At 36.1% G+C, this 24,118-nt stretch overlaps 1 protein-coding gene across 4 annotated transcripts in view; it reads left to right on the top strand.

Annotated features, from left to right (window-relative positions):
* Positions 1-24,118, top strand: part of PAXIP1 (PAX interacting protein 1) — an 89,631-nt gene that overhangs the window by 24,921 nt on the left and 40,592 nt on the right. For 3 of the 4 annotated variants that reach the window (XM_069084382.1, XM_069084374.1, XM_069084390.1), the window contains one exon: positions 8,921-9,568. The exons of the other annotated variant lie outside the window; for it this stretch is intronic. In XM_069084382.1, the coding sequence (XP_068940483.1) occupies positions 8,921-9,568 (648 nt within the window). The remainder of the gene's footprint in view (positions 1-8,920; positions 9,569-24,118) is intronic. 4 annotated transcript variants of the gene reach the window in all.

The raw sequence follows: 24,118 nt of genomic DNA, 5'->3' as shown, positions 1-24,118 counted from the left end.
TGTGTGTGGGTGTTAAGTGTCTGAGGCAAGAACCGAACTCAGCTCCTCCTGACTCCGGGGCCAGCGCTTTACTCACTGTGACACCTAGCTGTCCCATTAACTTGGTTTTACTAGCAACTTAGACTGGAGATTCATCTCCTGTATTATTAAAAAATGAAATTTCAGATACTTCTGGATCCTTCCATTAACTGATTGAAATTGAACATTCAGAGATTAATCATTTAATTTGGGAGTATGAATCTGTTTTTTTCAGATTTTTTACTATTTAGGATTATTCTGATCTGAAATTCATTGGTATTTATTTACTAATTAGTACTTATCAGTAAGTCATTAGTATACTATTTATTTCTCTGATCCTATGCCCAAATATTCAAAAGTATGCTCATTGAAAAAGAAAAGTTGAGGAAATTATTAGCTGTTGTTATGAATGTATACTTTTAAGATCATGCAACCAATATAAGTCATTGTTTCTAAGATTTTAAGATTGTCAAACACAGACCCCTTCTCTATAGTCACACAGCTACCACTTTGGTTCAGGCCCTCATCTCCTCTTGCCTAGATTATTGCCATAGCCTCCTAATTGGTGTCTCTGCTTCAGGTATCTCACTGCTAGTCCATCCTACATGCTGCTGACAATTAATTTTACTTTAGCCTGTATCTGACTGTAACTCCCTTTATCATTTAATGAACTCCAGTTGCTTCCTGTTGCCTCTAGGATAAAGTATATATTCCTATTTAGCTTTTAACAGCCTTCAGAACCTGATTCCAAACTAAGACTGCATCTCCTCTTGCTGCCTTTGCCCTGGCCCATCATCCCTAATTTTCTTCATCTCTGGCTCTTTGAATCCTGCTCTTCCTTTAAGACACAATTCAAGCACCATTTTCTGCATGAAGCCTTTGCTTCCCTAGCTGCTAGTTCTTTCTCTCCTAAGCTAATTTCTGCTGAACTATTTTGTATTTGTATTTATTCACTTTCTATTGCTATTATGTCTTTGTTGTCCTTGTTAGAATGTAAGCTCCTAGAGAGTACGGGCTTTTTCAGTCTTTGTACTTGGACAGTGCTTGGCACATAGTAGGCACTTAATAAATATTTTTACTGAAATGGTATAAAATTAAAATAATACTTTGAAATGACAGATCTTAAAAATGCTTCTGTCAATAGGGATGACTTTTCCATTACTATGTTTCTTTGGTAGAATGGGATGACGTTTCCATTACTATATTTCTTTGGTAGAAATAGAAATTAATAACATCTTGAATTCCTAGAGCACTTAAAAACACATTTTATTGACTCTTTTTGTGTTTACATCACTGTTACGCTCTGAATTGCTCCTTAGGAGAAAGAAAATCAATTAAGCAAAAAGCATCCAGTAGAAACTGTTCGACATTGTATACGGGTTTTCTTGAATAAGAAGTCTCTCACCTCTGCTGTGGGGGAAAAATTATGTTTCATTATCTCTTCTCTTAAACCTTCATTAGTTTTTCAATTAATACTTCATCTTTTATTAATTTGTCCATTTGCATTGTTATAGTTGTATATAATTAACTCTTTTCAAAATGTTTTTCTGTGATATTTTACATATTGTGGTCTCTCAGCAAGTTAACTTGTCTTCATTTTATAAATGATACTTGAGACTATGGTTAATTGGCTTACCCAATATCATGTATAAAATTGTCAGGAATTAGAATAGTAGCAGGGAGTCTGTTCTTATGAGTTAATCTTCTTGTTCATTTCCCATCATTGCAGGTAGAAAAAGTTGTAAGCTGAAATAGATATGACTGTAGACTGTTAATTTAACATTTTTTATTCATCATAAAGTTTATCTAATTGAAATTGAGACAAGTTAAAGTGACATTTTAAATTCAGCTGAAAAGATTGAGAAATTAATATTTTTTAAGTCTCAAGCCCTTTTCTGAATTAACTTAAAACCTCTTAAAGAAACAATGCCCTACACCAAAATCCTTTTCCCCTTTGTCTTAGGCCTACCATCTTTTTTGGGGGGTCAGGGGGAGGCAAGGCAATTGGGGTTAAGTGACTTGCCCAAGGTCATACAGCTAGTAATTGTTGTGTCAGGTGTCTGAGACCACAGTTCAACTCAGGTCCTGCTGACTCCAGAGCTTGTGCTCTATTCACTGCACCACTTAGCTGCCCCTGTACCATCTTTCTCTCTGGCATGTGTATAAAAGGTTAAGAACAAAAGTTACAGTCTGGGAAAATGAATTAAGACTTGCAAGCAGACCTGGGGAAAACACCTCTCATCTAGTTAAGGTCATTACCTTTTCTCATGCTTTGAAGATACTAATAAGGTAATGATCCATCTTTGGGCCTACTCTTTTCCCCACCTTTGCCTTGAAGATAAAGAGCAGATGGAAGAAGTCTCTTTTATTCTTTCAATTGGTGGAAATATTTCTTGGATTTATCTTTGACCTGCTGGAGAAAAGAAACCTCGTAGAAGGGAGTGGGCAAAGGATTGAATGACTTTGGGAAAAGGATTCTTTGAAAGTGTGCTGAAAGTTAAGTAATGATCATCCTACTCGATGAAGCAAACTCTTAACTGTGACCTAAACTCTGTGAATACTTTTTCAGTCTTGGCTATGAAGGATTCCTTGTTCAAGATCCCCACGAATTGTGATATAAGGTGATGTGTTACACATATCTTAAGGCATGAAGAAACTATCAATTTTGTCACGATTGAAATTAAGGTAAACTGAGGCACAGAGTTCTGAGCCTGTTCATTTTATTGATTAGGCTAGCAATTACTGATAAAATGGTTCTTACCTCCTCAGTTAGCCAAAAGACCACAAAATAGAGCTTATTAGTCTTTATATAGTTTAGGGAAGTACAAGAGAACAAAGAATAGGAAGCATCCCAGATGGAAAACAATATGATTGGATAGAACCAGGAATGTAGGGTTAGCAACAACTTCTCCTATCTTATTGCTATTGAAAGCTCATTGATGGTGTCCACCTGTATGGTTAGTGTCACAGTGCTAATAGACCAGACTTCTTAAAGGATGGCCAATGTTTCAGAGATAACAGATTTTTCTGGTGCCCACTTGCATCTTGGAAGGTTTTATAGCAAGATAGGAGATCTCTTAATTGTACATAGATGTACAAGGCTCTTTAGTAAGATAACAAGTCTACCTTAATTGTGCATGGGCAGTAAGATGTGTAGAGATAATACATTTCTTTGAATTAATTTTATATTTATGTTAATTTTATAGCACAACTGAATTTTAAATTAACTTGGAGAAAATGAAATTTCTGGACTCATGAACTTCTGAACTTAATTCAGAGGTTTGGCTCAGGCAGTTAGAGAATAGAATCAATTAGAGAATGGAATCATATAAAATAGAAAATCAATATTTGATTTTCTTAGTTTGGACATTTATCTCTTTAAAATAAAATGCTTACATTTAGAAAATCAATTAAGAAAAATTGCATTTTAGGCTCAAGCCTTCCAGAAACAGAATACTGATTTTCTTCCAAAAATAAAAGTTTTTAAAGTACAGTTTTATTATCATGTGTATGTCTTTATGGAATACAAAGTGATGTTTCTTTTATTCTTTAAAAAACTGAATATCTTTTGAAAGCAGGTAAATTCCTTTTATAAAGGAGAGAACATTTTTTGGCTATTTAAGAATTTCAGGTAGACAAAAACAAAATGATTATGATACATGATTCACTGTCTTCTTTGAAGGATAACATTTTCACCAGAATTTCCCTCAGCAGTGAATCTAAAATGGAATAAAGGAAAATGGTTAGCTATGTTATAATAGATGTACTGAAGTGGAAGACTATTGAAGGATAAATGTCTTCACTCTCTATGAAGGAGTTTCTCTTCCCCATTTTGTAGAAACTTTTGAGGCTAAATAATTAGTAAAAATCTATAAATCCCAAAATGCAGAATTCCAGTTTGTATTGTTCATCCTGCAATTTAGTTGTTTGTTGAAGATAATGATTATTTCCTCATAACAAAAACAGATTTGGGTGAATATGGTTATATTAACTATTATTTGACAACATAATCCAGGTGAAAAATATAAGAAACTTAATTCATCCGTATACACCTTAGCGTTAACCTTTTTTCTTCATCTTTATTTGAACACTAGAAAAGCTTTCTTTTTGCAGTTCTAAATTCTAATTTCAGAATACATATACAACACTCCTCCAGATTTTGAACATTTTCACTATTTGTACTTCATGCCTGGAATGTTTTCCCTTCTCACCTCCACCTCCTTACTTTCTTCAAGTTTCAGGCTCTACAAGAAGCCTTTCCCAGCCTTCCTTAATCTTAGTGCCTTCCTTTTGATATTCTCCCTTCCTTCCCCAAATTCATCCTGTTTTTAGCTTGTTTGTACATAAGTTCTATTCATATTGCCTTGTTTTAGACTGTGAACTCATGGAGGGTGTGGACTTTTTTTTGTTCTTCTTTGTGTCCCCAGTATTTAGTACAGTGTCTGGTGCAGAGTAGGCATTTACTCAGTGCTGGTTGATTTGAGTTAATTGGAAAAAAGAAAGCATGCTTTCTATGCTTGGAGAATTGCTACCAAAAGCTGAATGTTCTCTAATGTCCTTATAATTCTGTGATTATCAGTTTAACAATCCCTTTGGAATCCAGGTGCTTAAGTGACTTCTTTCAACTCATTAGTGTAATTTTCTTTAAACAGGTTAAGGATTTGCTCCATTCCAGAGTAGAATCATAAATTTAACATCTGAGAGTCATGACAAGATAACATCTGGTCCAGCAGCAGTCTGTTAGTTAAAGGTGTATTATACTCTAGTTCATTTTCTCTGTCTTAAAAAAAAAAAAAAAAGAGGCAGTTGTGTCCCATAAAGGTTAAAAGTGATACCCCCAGGGTCATATATCAGGCAAGTGGTAGAAGGAATACTAAAACTATACCTCCTGGTATTTATATTATTATATTTAGTTGCCCCTTGAAAATATTGCCCAGAGTGAACTGAAAAAAAAAATATGCTACTCCTCAAATTGCCCTCAAATTTTTTTGAATTTTATTTTTTAAAAAATATTGCAAGCATCTATTTTCTTTTCTTGGTCCCTCCCCTGTCCTCAAATTGAAAAATGAAGAAAAACAAAGTCCTAGCATAAGTCAAGCAAAACAAATTCCTACATTGACCATGCCTAAAAATGTATTTCTCATTCTCTTCCTAGTCATCAGTTTCTGGCAGCTTCAAGACATAGTGGATAGAGTGCTGGCCCTGGAGTTAGGAACACCTGAGTTCACATCCAGCCTCAGGCACTTACTAGCTTTCTGACCTTTGACAAGTCACTTAACTTCTGTTTGTCTCAGTTTCCTCAACTGTAAAGTGGTGATTAAATGTATTAGCAAGCACGCTGGCACTGCCAGGATGGCCTGCTAACATAGGTTCTTTGATCTGCTTTTCTGAAGGAAAGAACTTCAAAGGGGTCAACAATCTTATTTTAATTAAACATATATAAATCATTCACTAGATCAGGGGAAGAGTCAGCACTCTGGTCACGGAGACAATACAAGCAGAGAAACATAGAGAAATTGGCACAGAGATCTGATAGGGTGCCAACTGTCTAAACAAAGTAATAGATACATAATCAGACAAGGGAGAATCAGCATCTGGGTTCTCAAAGCCAGGGGGCTCCTTAACAATGACTATCTAGAGTCAGGTCTGACCAAATCACAAAGAAACATTCTTCCCATGAATGGGCCCCAAAGTTAAATTCCAACCTCCCAGGATATGTAGTTTTCAACTTATAGGCTCAGAGCCAGAAGGCATTGCAATCTGTGACTCAGCACAACTGTGAATTACCAGAGTTCAAAGGAGATTGGTCCTCCAGATGTTTACAGTTTAGCATGAACCTGGAAAACTGAACTCCAGAAAGAAAAACAACTACCTTGCTTGTGCTTATAGCACCTTAAGAGGATCAAATGAAATAAGATCTTTTAAGCACAACAGTGCCTGGTACATAGTAGACACTTAAGTGTTTGTTCCCTTCCCCCCCTTTCTTTCTCTTTTAGAAAGTAGGTAGCTACTGGGAAGCTAGGTGGCACAGTGGATTGAGTACTGGGCCTGGAGTCAGAAAGACTCATCTTCCTGAATTCAAATCTGGTCTTAGACACTAGCTGTGGGACCTGAAGCAGGTTATGTGACTCATTTTGCCTCTGTTCCTCATCTGTAAGATGAGCTGGAGAAGGAAATGTCAAACTACTTCACTGTCTTTGCCAAGAAAACCCTAAATGGGGTCACCAAGAGTCATGACTGAACAACATTCTCCATAGTGGGTCTTCTGGAATTTTGTTTGGTCATTGCATTGATCAGAGTTCTTAAGTCTTTTAGAGTTGTTTGTCTTTACAGGGTTGTTAATGTATAAATTGTTCTTCTGGTTCCATTCATTCACTTCACACCAGTTCATTCAGGTCTTCCAAAATTTCTCTAAAACTTTTTCCTTCATTGTTTCTGATGATATAGTAGTATTCCATTATATTTCTGTACCATGATTTGTTCCACCATTCTTCAATTGATGGATATCACCTTTAGTTTCCAGTTTGTTGGTACTATAAACAGAGCTGCTCTAAGTATTTTTGTATATATGGGTCCTTATCCTTTCTTTGATCTCTTTGTGTTGTAGGCTTAGTAGTGATATTGCTGTGTCAAACTATATTCACAATTTAGTAATTTTGGAGGCATCGTTCCAAATTGCTTTTGATAATGGCTGGACTAATTCATAGCTCCACCAACAGTGCATTTCCTGCAGCCCTTTCAGCATTTGTCATTTTCTTTTTTTGTCAACTAAGCAATATTTTTGTGGCCATATACTCAATACTTTTTACTTGAACTGTTGTCACAATTTCCTAACTGACCTCTCAGTTTTGAATCTGTCTTCCTCATCCCACTTTTTCCTAACTGTCAGAGTAATCCTGGTAATGTTTGTTACTTTCTTGACTGAAAACCTTCACTGGTTCGTCTCCCAGATTCCTAAAAACATAATCAGTTCCTCCAGTCTGGCTTCCACACCTACTTTTTCTACCTTTATTTCATACTTTGCCTTTTGTAGACTGTATTCATATTATACTGACATGTTAGTAATTTTTCAGTCTTATCCTTTCTTTTTCCCCACTCTGCATTTGTGTAGGTTTTCCTTTACTCCTGTACCTCCCCTCTGCTCCAGCCCCTTTTTGTCTGTTGAAATATCTCTCCTTTTCATATATGAAATGTCATGTCTGTCAAGCCTTACCTGATTCTTTCAGATGAAAGTGATTCCTCTCCTCAATTACCTTATCACCTGCTTTGTTTAATGTATATATATATATATATATATATATATATGTATATATATATATATGTGTGTGTGTGTGTGTGTGTTTGATTCTCCTATTAGTTTAGTAGCTTCTTTGGGGCAGGGATTATGTTGCTTCACATGTCCTGCAGTCTTAATTTGATGGCTCATCATGGTGTTGTGGTGACACTTGAAAGCACACTCTGAAGGTTTTATACCAAGCCTAAATGGTTTTGACCATGATTGGGGATGGACTGATTTGTCCTTTTTTCAAGAAACAGCCTTAATAGTTTGTAGTGGTTCATTACTAGAAGGTTAGTTGTTATATTTTTCTAAAACTCATAAAGATTCTACTCTGGGTGAAGGTAGAAAGACACAATACGTAGAGGGAGTATTTACATTTATGAAATTGCCAATTCTTGAAATATCTCCAGTGTGTGACGTGTGTTGTATATTTTGTGTGTGCATAATAAATGTTGAATTAAATTAGATGATTCTAAGGCTTTTAAAGACTGGGCATCTGTGGGAGGATGGTGGTGCCATAAGCAGAAATAGGGAAATAGAAGGAGTGATAAATTTTCAGAAGAGAATGAGTTCAGTTTTAGATGTGCTAAGTTTGATTTGCTGATAGGACATTCATGTGACAGTGACCAGCAGATAGTCTGAAATATTGTTCAGTTTTAGAGCTTAGGGCTAGATCTATAGATTTAGGAGTCATCATCCTAAAGGTGTTTATTGAAGCCACTATATTGGATATGACCACTAAAGGGCATATATAGAGATAAAGAGAAAGAAAAGTAGAGAACCAAGAATAGAGCCTAAGTGGAAGAATTACATATGCTAGCTGCTTGACCATAATTAAATTTAAATTTTCTTTGGCTTCCCTTGAGAGGCAGCATGGCCTAGTGCCCTCCCTCTGACACACAACTGGCTGTGTAACCTTGAATTACTTAGACTGTGAGCACTCGAGGCAACTTTCTAAGATTATAAGTTACAGAAAAAGGTGGCCATCTACATTGGGAGACAGTTTCCTTATACAAGTTCTATTGTTTGTATTCATAAAATCGCCTTGGGCTCCTTTCTAACTCTATTCTTTGTTTTCCATTACCATTAAATAACTTTCTAACTCTTGTTCCCCAATCCTGTTACATTCTAATATTAAAGGGGAAGTCATTATTATATCGCTAGTATCTTCTAAAAGTAGTATGCTTTATTAAAATCTTATATATAAAAATCTACCTTTATAAAAAGAAAATTGCCATAGCCTTCCTTAAATGCAAAGTGCCTTTCACTTTTTTAAATATAGGATTTGTTTTATTAAAATTAATTTTACATTGTTTTCATGAATATATAAAATTATGAATCCTCTAGTCAATTGAAATATGTTTTTGTTGTTTTGAGTTCAACATACTGTGACTAAATGGAAATTTAGTTTATTTCTACAGGTAAGCTTAATATAATCATCTCAGAACTATTTTTTACTATAAGTTTTAGTTATAGATAACAGTGGTTCTATATTGTGGCATGAAGGTTGTAATCCATTTTTATTTATACAGGTTTCCAGGAAATTATTTGATTACCAAATTAGAGTGAAAGGAGAGAAACTGAATTGTAGGGCTTTTAATTTATTTTTTATTTTCTCCTCAGGAAAAATATGAATGTGCTCTTAAGCGAGAAAGCATTAAAATTGTGACACCAGACTGGGTCCTGGATTCAATAGCTGATAAAACTAAAAAGGAGGAAGGCTTTTATCATCCTCGTCTAATTATTTATGAAGAAGAAGAGGAGGAAGAAGAGGAGGAGGAGGAGGAGGAGGAAGTCGAAAATGAAGAACAGGATTCTCAAAATGAAGGCAGTACAGATGAAAAATTGTCAAGTCCTGCAAGTTCTCAAGAAGGATCAACATTAGGTGACCAACCATTTTCACCTAAATCAAACACTGAAAAATCTAAAGGGGAATTGATGTTTGATGATTCCTCAGACTCCTCACCTGAAAAACAAGAAAGAAATTTGAATTGGACCCCAGCTGAAGTCCCACAGATAGCTGCGGCAAAACGCAGACTGCCTCAGGGAAAGGAGTCGGGTTTAATTAATTTGTGTGCCAATGTCCCTCCAGTTCCAAGCAACATTTTGCCTCCAGATGTCCGAAGTAATTTAATGGCTTCAGGACAAGGTCTCCAAAGCTCTGAAAGACCAGAAATGATGACTACTTGGAGTCCAGCTGTACGGACATTGAGAAATATTACTAATAGTGCTGATATTCAGCAGATTAACCGACCATCAAATGTAGCACATGTAAGTCGCACTTTAAAAAATTCCAAAGTAATGGACTTTACAATGAAAGGTTTTATATTCATTAGTCATATTTCTAGTAATATTGCATATTGTCATATTATTTTTAGGGTTAATTAGTTCTCACAGTATTTATTTAGATCAGTGAAGTAAGATAAGTTGGTATTTTCTTTAAAGTTGTCTATTTTTATTGTTTTAGATAGTAGAAGCTGTGGTCTAAGGAATAATAGCAGTTAACAGTTTTCAAATGAATTGTCTAAAACAGTAACCTGAATAGAAAACTATGTATTTTGAACGTTGTATTTTATTAAAATGCCTGTACATTTCTAAACCTAAAAATGAGAAGTACAGATACTAAATCATTAACATTTATACTCAAACTGATATAAGAGTTTTAAAATCATTAAGTATGTGATTATGGCTCTATAATAATTTTGTGCCACTCTATATGATACATACATTAATTCTGGATGAATTTTTTTATAAAATACAAAGACCTTTGTATATGCAAAACAAGTAAAATGGTTGATGAATATCTAGAAGGGGAAACAGTAATTACAAAGGACATGGCTTCATCAAGAACAAGTCATGCGAGACTAAACTTTATTTCCCTTTTTACAGGATCGTTAAACTAGTAGATGAAGGCAGTGCTATGAATATACTTAATCTAGTTTTTAGCAAAGCATTTTTGCAAAAGATAGTGATCTATTAAACAGTAATACAATCAAATGGATTCAGAAGAGATTGGATGGCTGAATTCAGTAATTAATGACTCGGTATCAGTGTGTTGGCAGGTCCCTGGTAAGTACCCCAGGGATTTGTGTTTGGCCTTGTGCTGTTTAACACTTTTACCTATGACTAAAGGCCTAGAGGACATGTTCCTCACTAATGCAGATGACCCAGAACTGGTAGTGATTATTGAACCATAAACTGGATGGTGGTCAGGATCCAAAAGGATCTAGAAAGTCTAGAGCATTGGCTTGAATCCAACAAAATGAAATCACATGGAATAAACTGAAAATCTTGTGCTAAGGTGAAAAACATGAAACAGGTGAGGTATGGGTAGATGAGTTCTGAAAAAGATTTGGTAGTTTTGATGGACTACGAACTTGGTATGAATCACCCGTGTGAAGTGGCAGCCCCAAAAGTTAGTGTGATTTTGTGGATCCTAGTTTCCAAGAATAGGGAAGTAATCCTATGTCAGACCTCTTCTGGATTTTTGTATTCAGTTTAAGGACATTCTTATTCTGGAGGGTATTCTGAGGAAGGCAACTAGGATGGTAAAGATCCTTGAGTCTGTGACAGCGGGATTGGTTCAAGAAACTGGTCATGTTTAGTCTGGAGAAGAGAAGACTTTGGACGTGGCAGCTGTATAATTTGAAGGGCTGTCATTTGGAATAGAGACTAAACATGTCCTCTTTGGTCCCAAAGAACAGAATCTGGAGGAATGAATGGGTAGAAGTTGTAAAAAGTCAAGGTTTGGCTTCTCTTAAGGAAAAGTTTCTTAATAATTGAAGCTGTTCAAAAGTAGAATAGTTTACTTTTTGAAGTTCCCAGTCTTTGGGGCTCTTCAAACAGAAGCTCAATGATCACTTGTTAAGTATATTCTAGTGTTTCTATGAATGAGTTGAACTAGATGGCCACTGAGGTCTTTTCCAACTTTCAAATTCTCTGATTTTGAGTTAAAATTGGAGAGGAATATCTTAGACTTAATTTTGGAGATTTAAACTACAGTTTACTGTTATACTCATAAGAATTATTACTAACTGACTGAATTGGCAAACATTTATTATACATCATGTTAAGTTTGCTTTAATGGAATTCTGAATCATTAAATAATAAACAAAATAAAATTGCTGAATGGTCCATATTTAATAGCACTCACTCTATACCAGTCCTTTGGAGAGAAGAGTTTTTGGAGAGCCTGCACAGAGGAATTGGGAAGAAAACAGTAGCTTTGTACAAGTATTTTAGAAATGAACTGATTAATGCCAAGTGCTACTCTTACTGTACATCCATCTTTCTGTGAGTTGCCACCCCCAGGTACTTAGGGGAATGTATTCTAAGGAAAGCCCTTCTGGTTTTAAACATGACAACATAGTGAACAATAAAGGAAAGTATGAATGAAGCATTGGAAGTAGGAAACTGGTTAGAGGACTTAGACTGTATTGTTAACTGTGAGAGTGGAAGCAAAGGGGACAGAGGTTTAGTCCATTGGGCTTGGCAACTATCATGACATGGGCATTCAGGGAAAGTGTAGTCACAAATGACTAAGACTTTGAGAAGGTTTGACTGGAAGGAAAATTGTAGTGCTATTTATAAATAGGGGAGGCAAAATGATAAAACTGAAGATGATGTAATTATAATGATCAAACTTGTCCCCCCCCCCAAAAGAGTTGAAAAAAAAAATCACCTGCCTCCTTTCATTGTAGAAGGGGCTGTATAATATTTCATACACTGCTTCAGATAGTATTGATTGGTTTTTGCAGAGCTGTTTTTTAATTTTCTCTATTTAAATTGTTAAAAGGAAAGGCTATCTGAATAGTAGAGGGTAGAAATATATATAGAAATCAATGTTATGTAAAAACAAAAATGTTAGTAATTTCGAAAAAGAAATAGGGAAATTATGAGAGAGATGGATTTTTTTTTATGGAGAGGATTTTGTATTTACTGATTTGGGGGTAACAAGGAGAGGTCCAGTAGACAATTGACATGTCTCTGATACTTAGGAAAGATATCAGGGCTAGAATCATAGATTTAGGAATCATCTTCAAATGAATGGGATGATAATCGGGAAGAATGTAGAGATGATGGCTGAGGATAAAACCCTAAAAACCCATATGTGAAAAGAGCAGAACAGACAGTAGTGAAGAATGCAAAGGAGAGGTTAAGAAGAGACATGGGGGAATGTAGTTCAAAGAACCAAAAGAGTGTATTGAGCGTCAAGAAGAAGGAGGTTGCCAAAGTGGCAAAGTCAGTGAATGTTCAGGAATGTAAGTATTGAGAAAGGGCTTTGGATTTGGTTATTACACAGTTATGGACAATTTCATTAGTTATGGGTTGAAAGCTAGACTGCAGGAAGTTGATATCTTGGTGCATAGTAAGGCTGCAGAACTAGCAAAAGTAATCTAAACTTAATGAGTCATTTAACAATAAGAGAAGAGATGATAAAGTATCTTTAGAGGCATTGGCATGTTAAAGGAAAGGTTTTTTAGTGTAAGCAAGACCTAAGCACATTTGTAGGCAGAAGAGGAGCCAGTGGCAAGGTAGGTATTTTTAATTTTTTAAAAGTCGTTAATTTTCTTTCCATTCTCAAGCATTTATTTTTTCCCCTTCTTACCTCTCGTGCATCTGGGGGGAAAGTGCTTTTAATACCACAAGGTAGGTATTAAAGATTCAAAAGAAAGGGTATACTGGTGTGATAAAATTAAAAAAGAAGTCAGGAAGATTTGGGATCTACTCCACAGGGTTTCTATGAAGATCAGATGAGGAAATACATGTGAGGCACTTTGTAAAGAAAAAAAAAAGCTGTGTAAATATCAGTTATACCCATTAATGTAACTGTATCTTACAATTCACCATAACTTAGAACTAAATGATAGGAATGGAATGGTTTATGTTGGGATTAAGGTGATGAGTAAGGGCAAAAGTATGGATGAGGATACAGAGAAATTTGGAGGTATGAAGGAAGAGAATTGAGGGAACAAATGTTAGATGTCTCTAAAGTAGAAAGTGAAGTTGTGGAGAGTAGTAAAGTAGGGAATATAGGGGATGGAGATTAGTTTTGGAATTGAGGAGAATGAAAAAGGTTTGAAATAGCTGCTATAAGGAGTGTAGCAGGGATTCAGAAGACTTGAGAAAAGAAATTGTCAAGAAGAAATGAGATGGTCTTGCTGGATTCTTCCATGGTCATGCCATGTTAGGAGTTTTATTTTTAGTTGAGGGCATCAGATTTTAGGTACCATGTTTCCCCGATAATAAGACAGTCTTATTAAATTTTTTGGAAAGAAAAACACCAGAGGGCTTATTTTCAGGGGAGGGCTTATGTTGTCCTGCCTCAGCTCTCCTCCCCGGCACTGCTCTCAATGGGGCCAGCAAGCAAATCACTGGGGAAGAACAGGATGACACGCTCACTGCTGCAGCTCTGATTGGATGCAGCTCGGAGCGCGGCGTGCGTTTCACCCGGGGGGGGGGAGGGGCGGTGCATACAGAGGGTACCGTAATGTAGCGTGTAGCGCAGGGGATCACCTTCACTACAGTAGCAATCTCAATAGGGCTTATTTTCGGGGGAGGGCTTATTTCAGAGGAATCTTACACAGTAAGGGGAGGGCTTATTTTCGGGATAGGTCTTATTATCGGGGAAACGGTAGTACATTGATAAATTAAGAGACCAGAATGGTGAAAGACCTTGAGATCTTGCCAAATAAAGATCATTTGAAGCAACTAGAAATATTTAGACTGGAAAAGATAAGGTGAAGCTTAATTCACATATTTGGGTAACTGTCAGGTAGAAGAGACATTTGACTTGTTGAAAACTCAAAATAATCATTGGAAGTTGTAGACAGGCAAACTTGGCTTCTAATGTAAGGGGAAAAAAATTTCTTAACAATTACTGTTATACAAAAGTGGGTCAGGCTACTTTGGAAGATAATGGATTCTTCCATATTAAAGATGGATAGTCTGTAGTACTGGTGGAGATGAAAGCCTTAATGGAGAATGCATAATGTTAAGATCACCAGACAGTGAAATGAGGTCTGGATTCAGGAAAGATAAAGCAAAAATTCCCCAGTTAAAGCTTGATGATTGAATTTAGGAAAATAGAAATAAGTAGAATAAGATGAGTTTCAACAGTCTGGCTTCAGTAGGATGAAGAGAGTGGCACTGGAGGGGCAGGAAAATGGGTGGAGAGTAAAGTTTCACCATTGAGTATTTTTTCTAGCTGACAATAAGGTCCACAGTATTGATGGATGACTAATTAAAGTTGATGGTTTTATAGCTCCTTAAGATTTGCCAAATGTTTTAAATACATTCTATTATTTGATCGTCAAGGCATCTCTTCAATATAGATATAGTAGCTGGTAGTACATTCATTTTACAGATGATTGAGGATCAGAGAAGTTATGACTTGCCAGTAAACATAGTACAGTGAAAGGAATACTGACTCTGGATTCAGAACCTTGGTTTTTAGTACCTCTGTGTTTTTGATCAAGTCACTCATCCTCCCCTGGCCTTAGTTTTCTCATTGGTAAAATGAGAGTTGGCATAGACAAGGGTAGAATTTGAAACCTTGTCTCAAGTTCAACTTAGTACACTTGATTCAGCCTTTCTACCTATATGAACCAAATACAATAGAGATTAAGATCATTGTAGTTGAAGATGTTTAGAAACTGTGAAGTCAGACTGGTAGACTTCCTTTGTAGTTACAATGCAACCCTGAACTCTTGAGAACCTTAAAGATCACTAAGGTCATATCCTGGTTGTTATCAGGAATTGTTTTATACAGCTAAAGGTTCTCCTCAGCAAAGTAAGACTAAAGGTCATCACTGAATTGTGTCTTTATTGAACTGAAATTTTATTTTTTAAAGCTTGTATGACCTTCAGGACGCTGGCAGACAGAATGTAGTGCTATCTCTAGACTAGGACTGCACAACCTGTGGTCCAGGGACCACTTGCAGCCTACCAAAGGACTTCTCTGTGTTTTTTGTGGGCTACCTAAAATCTTTTGGCAGGCCGCAGGCAGCAAATGTTGATCTCATCTCATGAGAGGTCATGAGATACCTCTCTCTCTCAAATGTTGGTTATGTTGTATTTTATATATGGATATGAGTTTTGGCATGACTGTAAATATGGCACCTGATATGTCAGATAGTGATATCAGTGTTATTTCTAAGTCTTTTCAGTATTAAAAGGCAAGGTAGGATTAGCAGTAATGAGACATAGCCAATATACTAGCATTAAAATTCTGCTTTTACTGTAATACATCTCTTTTAGCTAAACATTCAGAGAAATGAGTTACAGAATAAGTAAATGATTTCTAACTAAATAACCATAGACAAAAAGGCACAATAAAGATGCACTTCACTAGATGGGTCTTAGCTTTTTAATGTTGGGAAACATCAGTAGGCAAACTAGTGTCAGACCTTGCAAGGAACAACTACAAATTGGAGGTCAGTCTTTAACTAATATGTTATTATTTGGTATTTCAACCCAACTTGTACTCCATTGATTCATTATGGCATGGGGTCATCCTGGGTTCTTGAAGACTGCCAACATAGCACAAGCTCTGAAATGTTCTTACTAACCTAGGCTTCAGGTATGAACCCCACAATGGATTATATGTTCTTCAGAGGACCAGCCTAGCTAAAGTCAAAGAAGATATCTTCTGAGAGGATTATCAAAAGGTTAGATGTTGGGGGATGAAATTTTGATCATAACAATTTCCAGAGACTGTTGTGATCTGATTTAGTGGAGGGAATATTCTCCCTAGCAGCATAACATGACCATGAAGTGTTAGCACTGTGAAGAATGCAAGAAAACTCTTAAGATATGATGCTGCCTTTAAATAGCTTAATATATAGTCAAGTATTTTATATAGACAAAATTAAAATAGAGTGTCTCGAAAGCTTTAGTTTAAAACCACACTAAGATTTTTTGGATATTCTGTATACCAACACGAAGTACTAATAATTGAAAAAAAGGGATAAATGTGATACATAAATATAATAATATTACATAATTTTAATAGTTGAAAGAAGGGAGAGATCAGTGCCCTGGATGTAATCTGAAAAGCCTGCTTGAGGAAAATTGAGGTTAAAATGAAGGGCATGTACATCACCATGGCATATGTATGGTATGAGACAGGACACCAACCTAACCAGAGTAGAATGTATGTGGTGAGTGGCTGGATAAAGTTTAATTAGTTAAGTGGGCCAGGTTCCAGAGCATCTTTCAAGTTATGCACAGGAATTTGAATTTTATGCAGTAACTAAGAGGGAGCTATTATATGTTACTTAAGGGGGAAAGGACATGAAGAAAAATGTTTTGGAAAAATTAACCTGGTAGCAGTAATGAAGGTTGAAATGGAATAATGAAAGACTAGAGGCAGAGAGTTCAGGTAGGAGACTATTGATGATGTAAAGAAGGCCTAGATCAAGGTGATGATAGTGGAAGTGGAGAGAAAAGATGACTCAGATTTTAGGAGGAAAAAAAATGACATTTTATGACAGATCAGATTTAGTGTTTGAAAAACTCAGCATCATCGTTTATTCTTGCCTTCCTTCCTGCTTGAGAGGAAGAGCTGTCTTTTATCCCTTGCTAAATTTAATCCCCGTACCTGTGTCCTCAATCCTATCTTGTCTCATCTCCTAGAGGACTATGATCCTGCAAACAGTCATTGCTATCCTCTCATGTTTCTCTGATATTTCTGTTTCCACTGTTTCTTTTTGTTGTGTCTACAAACATGCTTATATTCTGTGATCCTAAGGAAGTTTTTTTTTCATTTTTCAAATGCTTTATTAACTTCTGATTTACATCATTCATTTCTATTAACTTCTGATTTACATCATTCATTTCGGAAGTTTTCCTTTTGCCTTTCTATTCCAAAAGAGTATAGTCTCACTCCTTGTCACCATCACACTTCTCAGTAAAGTTATCTATACCTCATGCTTTTATTTCCTTACTATCCACTTTCTCTTTAATCTCTTGCAATCTAGTTTCTTTCTCTACTGAAATGGTTCTTTTCACATTTACTCATCTAATTGCCAAAACAAATTTTTAAAAATTCAGTCTTTCTTATCCCTGACTTTTGAGCAGTATTTAGTACTGGATTTGGATGTTTATTTTATATATCCATGCTTTGGATAGTGTCTCTTCCCTGGTTTTTATATCTCTAAATGTTTCTGGTTCCTCAGTCTTTTACCAACTCCTTAAGGTATAGATAAGGTATAGAAGTTTTCCTCCTGGTCTTCACTTTTAAAGTACTTTGCTAACTTTAAAGTATTACTGTTCATTCGTTTCAGTCATGTCTGAATCTTCATGACCCCATTTGGAGTTTTCATGGTAATACTGGAGGGGTTTGCCATTTCCTTCTCCAGCTGATTTTATAGTTGAGGAAACTGAGGCAAGCAATGTTACATGACTTGCCCAGGGCCACGTACCTAGTAAGTACCTGAGACCAGATTGATGTTCAGGTCTTCCTGACTCTAGACCTGGCACTCTGTTTACTGTGCCACCTAGGTAGCTGCCAGCTCTTTAGAATTGGGGAAGAAATTCCTTATTTTACAGATCAGAATACTAAGACCCAGGGAAATTAAGTGACTTGCCCAGAGTCACACAGCTAGTAGTATCATAAGCAGTATTTGAATCCAGGTCTTTTTCTCCCAAGTAGTCCAGCATTCTGTCCACTACACCAAACTGCCTTTCACTATTTGGTCCATTTCATTCTTTCTACTCTCTTTTTTGATAAACATTCACTTCCATAGCTTTACCTATTACCTTTTAATCAGATGACTCCCAAAGCTATTTTTTTAGACCTGATTTCAAGGTTTGAATTTCTGAGCTCCAGAGCTGTATTTTGAATTTTTTTTTTTGTAAAAAAAATTAGCAACTCAAACTATATCCAAAATTGAAGTTCATTACCTTTTTTAAAAATTCTGGCTCTTAAATTTTGTTTTATCAAACCTTACCTAAACAGAAACCATTTATAACATTCTGATTGTTGTTGATTCAGGACTCTATACAAAATCCTCCAAGAATGAATACTTTTTCTTTTTTTTTTTTTTTTTTTTGGAGGACAGTTGGGGTAAGTAACTTGCCCAAGGTCACACAGCTAGTTTTTGTGTGTGTGTGTTAAGTGTCTCAGGCTGGATCCGAACTCAGGTCCTCCTGACTCCGGGGCTGGTGCTCTACTCACTGCGTCACCTAGCCACCCCAACTTTTTCCTTTGTGACAGCCATTTCCACTATAGATCAGCTTTCATTTTTGGAAAAGCTTCCTTCATATTAAGTAAAAATCTGCATCTCTGAAACCTCAGTCCATTACTCCTAGTTCTTTCCTTTGGTGCCTTTCCAGACAAGTCTAATCTCTTTCATATGGGGCTACTTTCTAAATACCTGGGACAGCTGTTATAACCTCTCTAAGTCATCTCGTGTCTGGACTTAAAATTCCCAGTTCTTCTTTCAGTTAGTTCTTATATTATGTCATCTCTAGTCTTCTTAGCTTCCTGGTCTCCTTTCCCTGAATATATTCCAGTTTGTCATTTAAAAAAAATTAATGACACTTAGATCTGAACACAGTCCTGTAGATGTGGTGTGTCCTGGATGATACAAGGTAACACAGCAAATCTTTTTATTAACTGTCTCTAATGTGTACACAGCACCACGAATCGAGAATAAATAATCCAAGGCTTCATGGACATTTGAATTAGGTTTCAAAGAACAGGTAGAAATTTAAAAAGCAAGGAAAAGGAGGGGAGGGTATTTCAGGAATACCCTGAATAAAAACTTAAGAGGGTATGATGATTCAGTGGCAAAAACTTGTTTAGTTTGTTTGGAGCATAGTTTGTGGAAGGGAAATAATACACAGTTGTTAAGATAGGCTGATGTTGCTGGGCTGTAGAAGACCTTTAATTCTTGAATGCCAGAGGAATCTGAACTGGAAACAATTGGTTAAAAAACATTTATTAAGCCTTCTGGGCATTATCTTAGGTTTTTGGGGATATGAAAACAGAAGCTTACATTCTTTTGGGGGAGACCACATGTGAATAAATAAGTGTATAAAATATATACAACATAATATATACAAATGAACATTTGTACAGATAAATATATAAAAGTATATAAGATACATGCAAAACAAATACAAGGTGAGGTGTTTTTTGCTGGGAGGGTACAATTAGAGGGGGAATTTTAAAAGCTTCATGTAAAACAGCTTGAGCAGATTTTTGAAGGAAACAATTCTGAGAGGAATGGTGATAATGAATTCAAGGTGTATGGAGGGTAGCTTTTGCAGAGGTATAGATATAGGAGATGGAGACATGGATGACATATCAAGAATGTGGAAAAAAAAGTATAAGGTATAGCAAACCTGGAAAGGTAGGTTGAGGCTAAATTGTAAAGCACTTTGAAACAAGAAGGGCTTATGTTGCATTGTTAAGTCAGTAGGGAGCAATTGGAGTCTGAACATGGAAATGGCGTGGTTGGATTTTTACTTAAAAAAAATTGCTTTGGTAGCTATGTAAGTGGGGCAGACTTGAGTCAAGGGACTTAGGGATGTAGGCTGTTTCTACTGCTGAGAAATAATGAAGGCCTGAATTAAGGTAGTAGCCATGTGAGTAGAGAGAAGGGGTTAGATAAAAGAAATGACCTGAAGGTGGAAATTAGAAGATTTGGTAACTCATTAGTTGTGTATAGTGAGAGGAAGTGATGAGTCATGGACAGTGTCAAGATGGTGAACCTGAGTGATTGGAAGACTGGTAGTTCCTTCAACAGAAATAGGGAAGAAGGGAAAGGGTTTTGGAGAAAAGATAACTTTCTGCTTTGGATATGATAAGTTTGAACTGTCTTTGGGACAAGTTCAAAATGGGAAAAAGAGGGCCCAGGATAGAACCTATGGTTACACCCAAAGGTAGGAGACATGAAAAATGAATCAGTAAAGGAGAGCAAGAAGGGGAGTGGTCAGAGAAGTGGATGAGAATCAGGGAGAACAGCACCATTTTTAAAACCCAGAGGCTGTTACTATGTTGTAGGTACTGTTAAAAGTAACAGTAAATAAATGTATTTAAATTAGTTTTTACTAGATTGTAGATTACCTTAAACTTGCTATTTTCACCAGTTTCATTTGAGTTTATGAGATCAGAAGATAGATTACCAAGGGTTTAAAGGTGAATGAAAATCAGGATGTTTGAACTAGCTGAGGTACCTGTGAAACCACTGTGCAGGAGACGTGAAATTGGCATCATTCAGACAGATGGTAATGTGGGATTATACAAATCTGGTCATTTCCTTTATGTAAAAAATCCTTCTATGATAACCAAGTAAATGTCTTTCAAGTAAAATTGAAATTCCTTAGCCTGCACTGATATTTCCTTTTAGTAATAACTTTTCATTCCCTTGGATGTCACATAGTTCTTGACTTTTTATTTTCTTGTAGGTACTATGTCTGAGTTATATTAAAATAATTTTTTACTGATTGTGAACCCTTAAAGGGACTACCCTAAACTTTCTATTTTCCCCAGCACCTTCTTCACAGAGTAGATACCTAATACATAGTAGTTGGCATTGGATTGAAGGAAAGGTAAAAAAATCCATTGGTAGAGAATGGAATCAAAAGTAATTATAAATTTACATGCTTGTGGGAGTTGAGAACAACCATGATCTTATGGTCTTAAATAGAATTGGTGGACAGGAGAGCATGTTGTAGAAAAAAGAATGTGTTATACTCAGGACTTGAGCTTTCAAAGTCCTACACAACCTAGCTCCAGTCTCACTGGGCATATGCCTTGTCCCAAACTCTTCATTCTTGCCAAACTGGTCTTCTTGCTGTTCCTCACAAACTATGCTATTTACAGTCTCCCTGCTCCCTGTCATCCCTGGAATGTACCTCTCCTTTTCTTCTCTAAAAGTCTTCTTTCTTGAAGTTATAAAACTCGGGCACCATCTTTTTGGTATGAAGCTTTTTCTGATTCCCAAACTTCCTTGTATTTAACAACTTTGTATTTATATACTTATATAATAGGCACTACCTGATTGATATTTATACTGTATGTTTCATATGTACTTACTGTCTTACCTTATTAGAATGTAACATTCTGAGTAGGGATCATTTCATTCTTGTATCCCTAGTAGTTACCATAGTGCCTGGTCCATACTAGGCAGTAAATACATGACAATCTCCATTTTACAGATGAGGAAACTGAGGCTTTGAGAGGATAAACGTTTTGGCCAGGGTCTTAAAAATGGTTAATGCTTTGAGGTCAGATCAGAAATCAGGTCTTCCTGACTCCAGGTCCAGCAGTAGTCTATCCAGTTTGCCATCAAGCTGCTTTTATGTATGATCTTGCCAGAAGTATTCTGAAAGCCATTGTTAAAAGTTGCAAAGTTCTGAGTAAGAAATGGAAGACCCTAGAAGTCAAGCATATTTGGAATTCAAAGGAAGATTTGGGATATAAAGAGTTGATTTAGAAGGTGGTATTTGAGAATCAATTTGTATTTCTGAACAAAAGATTAAAATATGAGAATTATAGACTCTGGGCCAGGGGTAGAGTTCACCTAGTGATGATGGTCAGCAATAATGGCTATAGTCTTTCAGATTAGTCAAAAGGACTTTGGACTGGAAAGGGAGGTGAAAGGAAGAAATTGCTTATTCATGGACCATGAATTTGGACATCTTTATTTTAATATAATTGGTTTTCTTTATAATCTCAGATATTTTGTGCATTTAAAACACTGTGAGAAGAGGTCCCAATATTTTACTAGATTGACAAAGGGATCCATGGAAAAAAAGGTTAAGAAATTCTGCTGTGGAGAATAACTACAGCATAGAAAAACCAGCAGTAGAGATGCTCAATAATTAATAGGAGATAAAGTTAAAGAAGAGAGGCCAGTAGGCTCCATGGCTTCATATGTCTGTACACAAAATATAGATAACTAATGAGGTAAGCTGGATAGACAAGGAAACTTGGATTTTTTAAAAAGTATATACAGAAATTAGGTATATATTAGGTATGACATTTAAAGTTGTTGGACAGGATGAATATTAACTGTAAAAGAACAGTGGTTCTATAAGATTATTGTTAGCGTTCCTAAAGTTCAGCATGGGCTAAGGGTTGGTGAGGAATGCTAGGGACAGGTTTTTAAAAGCTAGGTCAGGGATAGGAGAACCAGAAAAGAGATAGGATCCCTGCTTGGGCACAGAGGAGCAGAACTACTGGGTCCTTCTTTTTTCTGTCAGGGAGAAAGATTATTGAACTAGAGACAACAGAACAACATGACTACTAGGGAACTAAAACTCAAGGTTTCATAAAAATCATAGCAAAAATGAGAGTGCCTGTTTGCTTTGATGAACTCGGGTCAGTAGGCCTAGAGGAATGGAAACTCCATGGTGCTAAAAGAATGGGTGAATGTGATTTCTGAAAGATCATGGAGGAGATTGGGAGAAGTTCCACTAGACCAAATTGGGGCAAGTGTCCCAGATTTTTAAAAATAGGTAGAGTGGAGTCTGTAAATTGTAGACCAGTGGCCTTGATTTTAATACCATTTAGAATTCTACTAGGAATCAGAAAGGATGGGTAAAGAACATCCGGAAGAATCAACAAAGGGTCAGCGTGACTTCACCAATAATAGGTTATATCAGATTTACCTCCTTAGCAAATAGGGGAATTTTGTAGATATTTACATTGATTTCAGTAAAGCATTTTATGAAGTTTTTCATGCATTTCTTGTAGTAAAGATGGAGAGATGTGTGTTGAGGGTAGTTTAGTGGCACAGTGGTGAGAGTACTGGACTAGAACATAACTTCTCTGTGATCCTTTATATTTGTATGACCCTGTACCTCAGTTTCCTCATCTATAAAATGGGAGGAATAATAGTACCTACCTCACAGGGTTGTTGTGAGGGTCAAGTGAGATAATATGTGTAAAATGCTTTGCAAACCTTAAAGTATTATATAAATACTAGTTATTAGCCTGTTGTGCAGTTGTTGGATTTAGTACAGGTTAAGTTGTTAATGACCAGATATCTATTGGCCTGGAGTAATACCCCTAGCAACAAAGACTATGAATTTGTTTAATCTCTTTGGACTTTAATTTTCTCTTCTATAAAATACTTTAGTTCTTTCTAAATCTGTGACTTTATATTAGTAATTTGGATAAGGATGTAGGTGGCATGTTGATCAGTTTTTTGGATGTATGTTGGAGGTACGTCATAGCTAGCACATTTAATTGACTGAATCCCAAAAGTCCTGGAAGGCTAGAAAATTGGGTTGAATCTTTTAAGATGAAAATTAATGAGGATCCATATAGAGATTTACACTGGGGTTCAAAATTTCAACTTCATCAGTACAAGTTGGGAAGCATGGCTAGAGAGTTTATCTGCAAAAGATGGAGGTTTTAGTGTACTACAAGTACAGTATGAAGCAACAATGAAAATGGCTGCCCTCAAAAGGTAATGTGATCTTAAGTTGCATTGAAAGCCACAGTATCTGGAAAAAAGGAGGGTGATAATCCAGCTGCATTCTATCCAGGTCAAATCATATCTGATGTATTGTTCATATTTAATAATGTTTGAAATTTCAGATGAATGTACCTTAAAAATTAAAATGTATGTTAAAAATCTTACCTGTCATATTGTGCAATTAAAAAGCAAATATGTTGTAATGATCAAAAATGTAACTGAATGGTAGCAAAATCTCTTTTTCAGTAGAATGTAAGCTTGAGGGCAGGGGCTGGTTTTCCTTTTTTTGCTTTGTGCATAGGAGGCAGATAATAATGGTTTGGACCAGAACTGCTATAACAACAACTGACCATTGAGGGCTTGGTTTCCATTATACGCCAGTTGT

This window comes from Petaurus breviceps, unplaced genomic scaffold, assembly GCF_028583685.1.
Source record: "Petaurus breviceps papuanus isolate PSGF00001 unplaced genomic scaffold, PetGlider_PUasm1.0 115, whole genome shotgun sequence".
Lineage (NCBI taxonomy): Eukaryota > Metazoa > Chordata > Mammalia > Diprotodontia > Petauridae > Petaurus > Petaurus breviceps.
The sequence above is the reverse complement of the archived record's forward strand: the minus strand, read 5'-3'. Positions and strand labels throughout refer to the sequence as shown.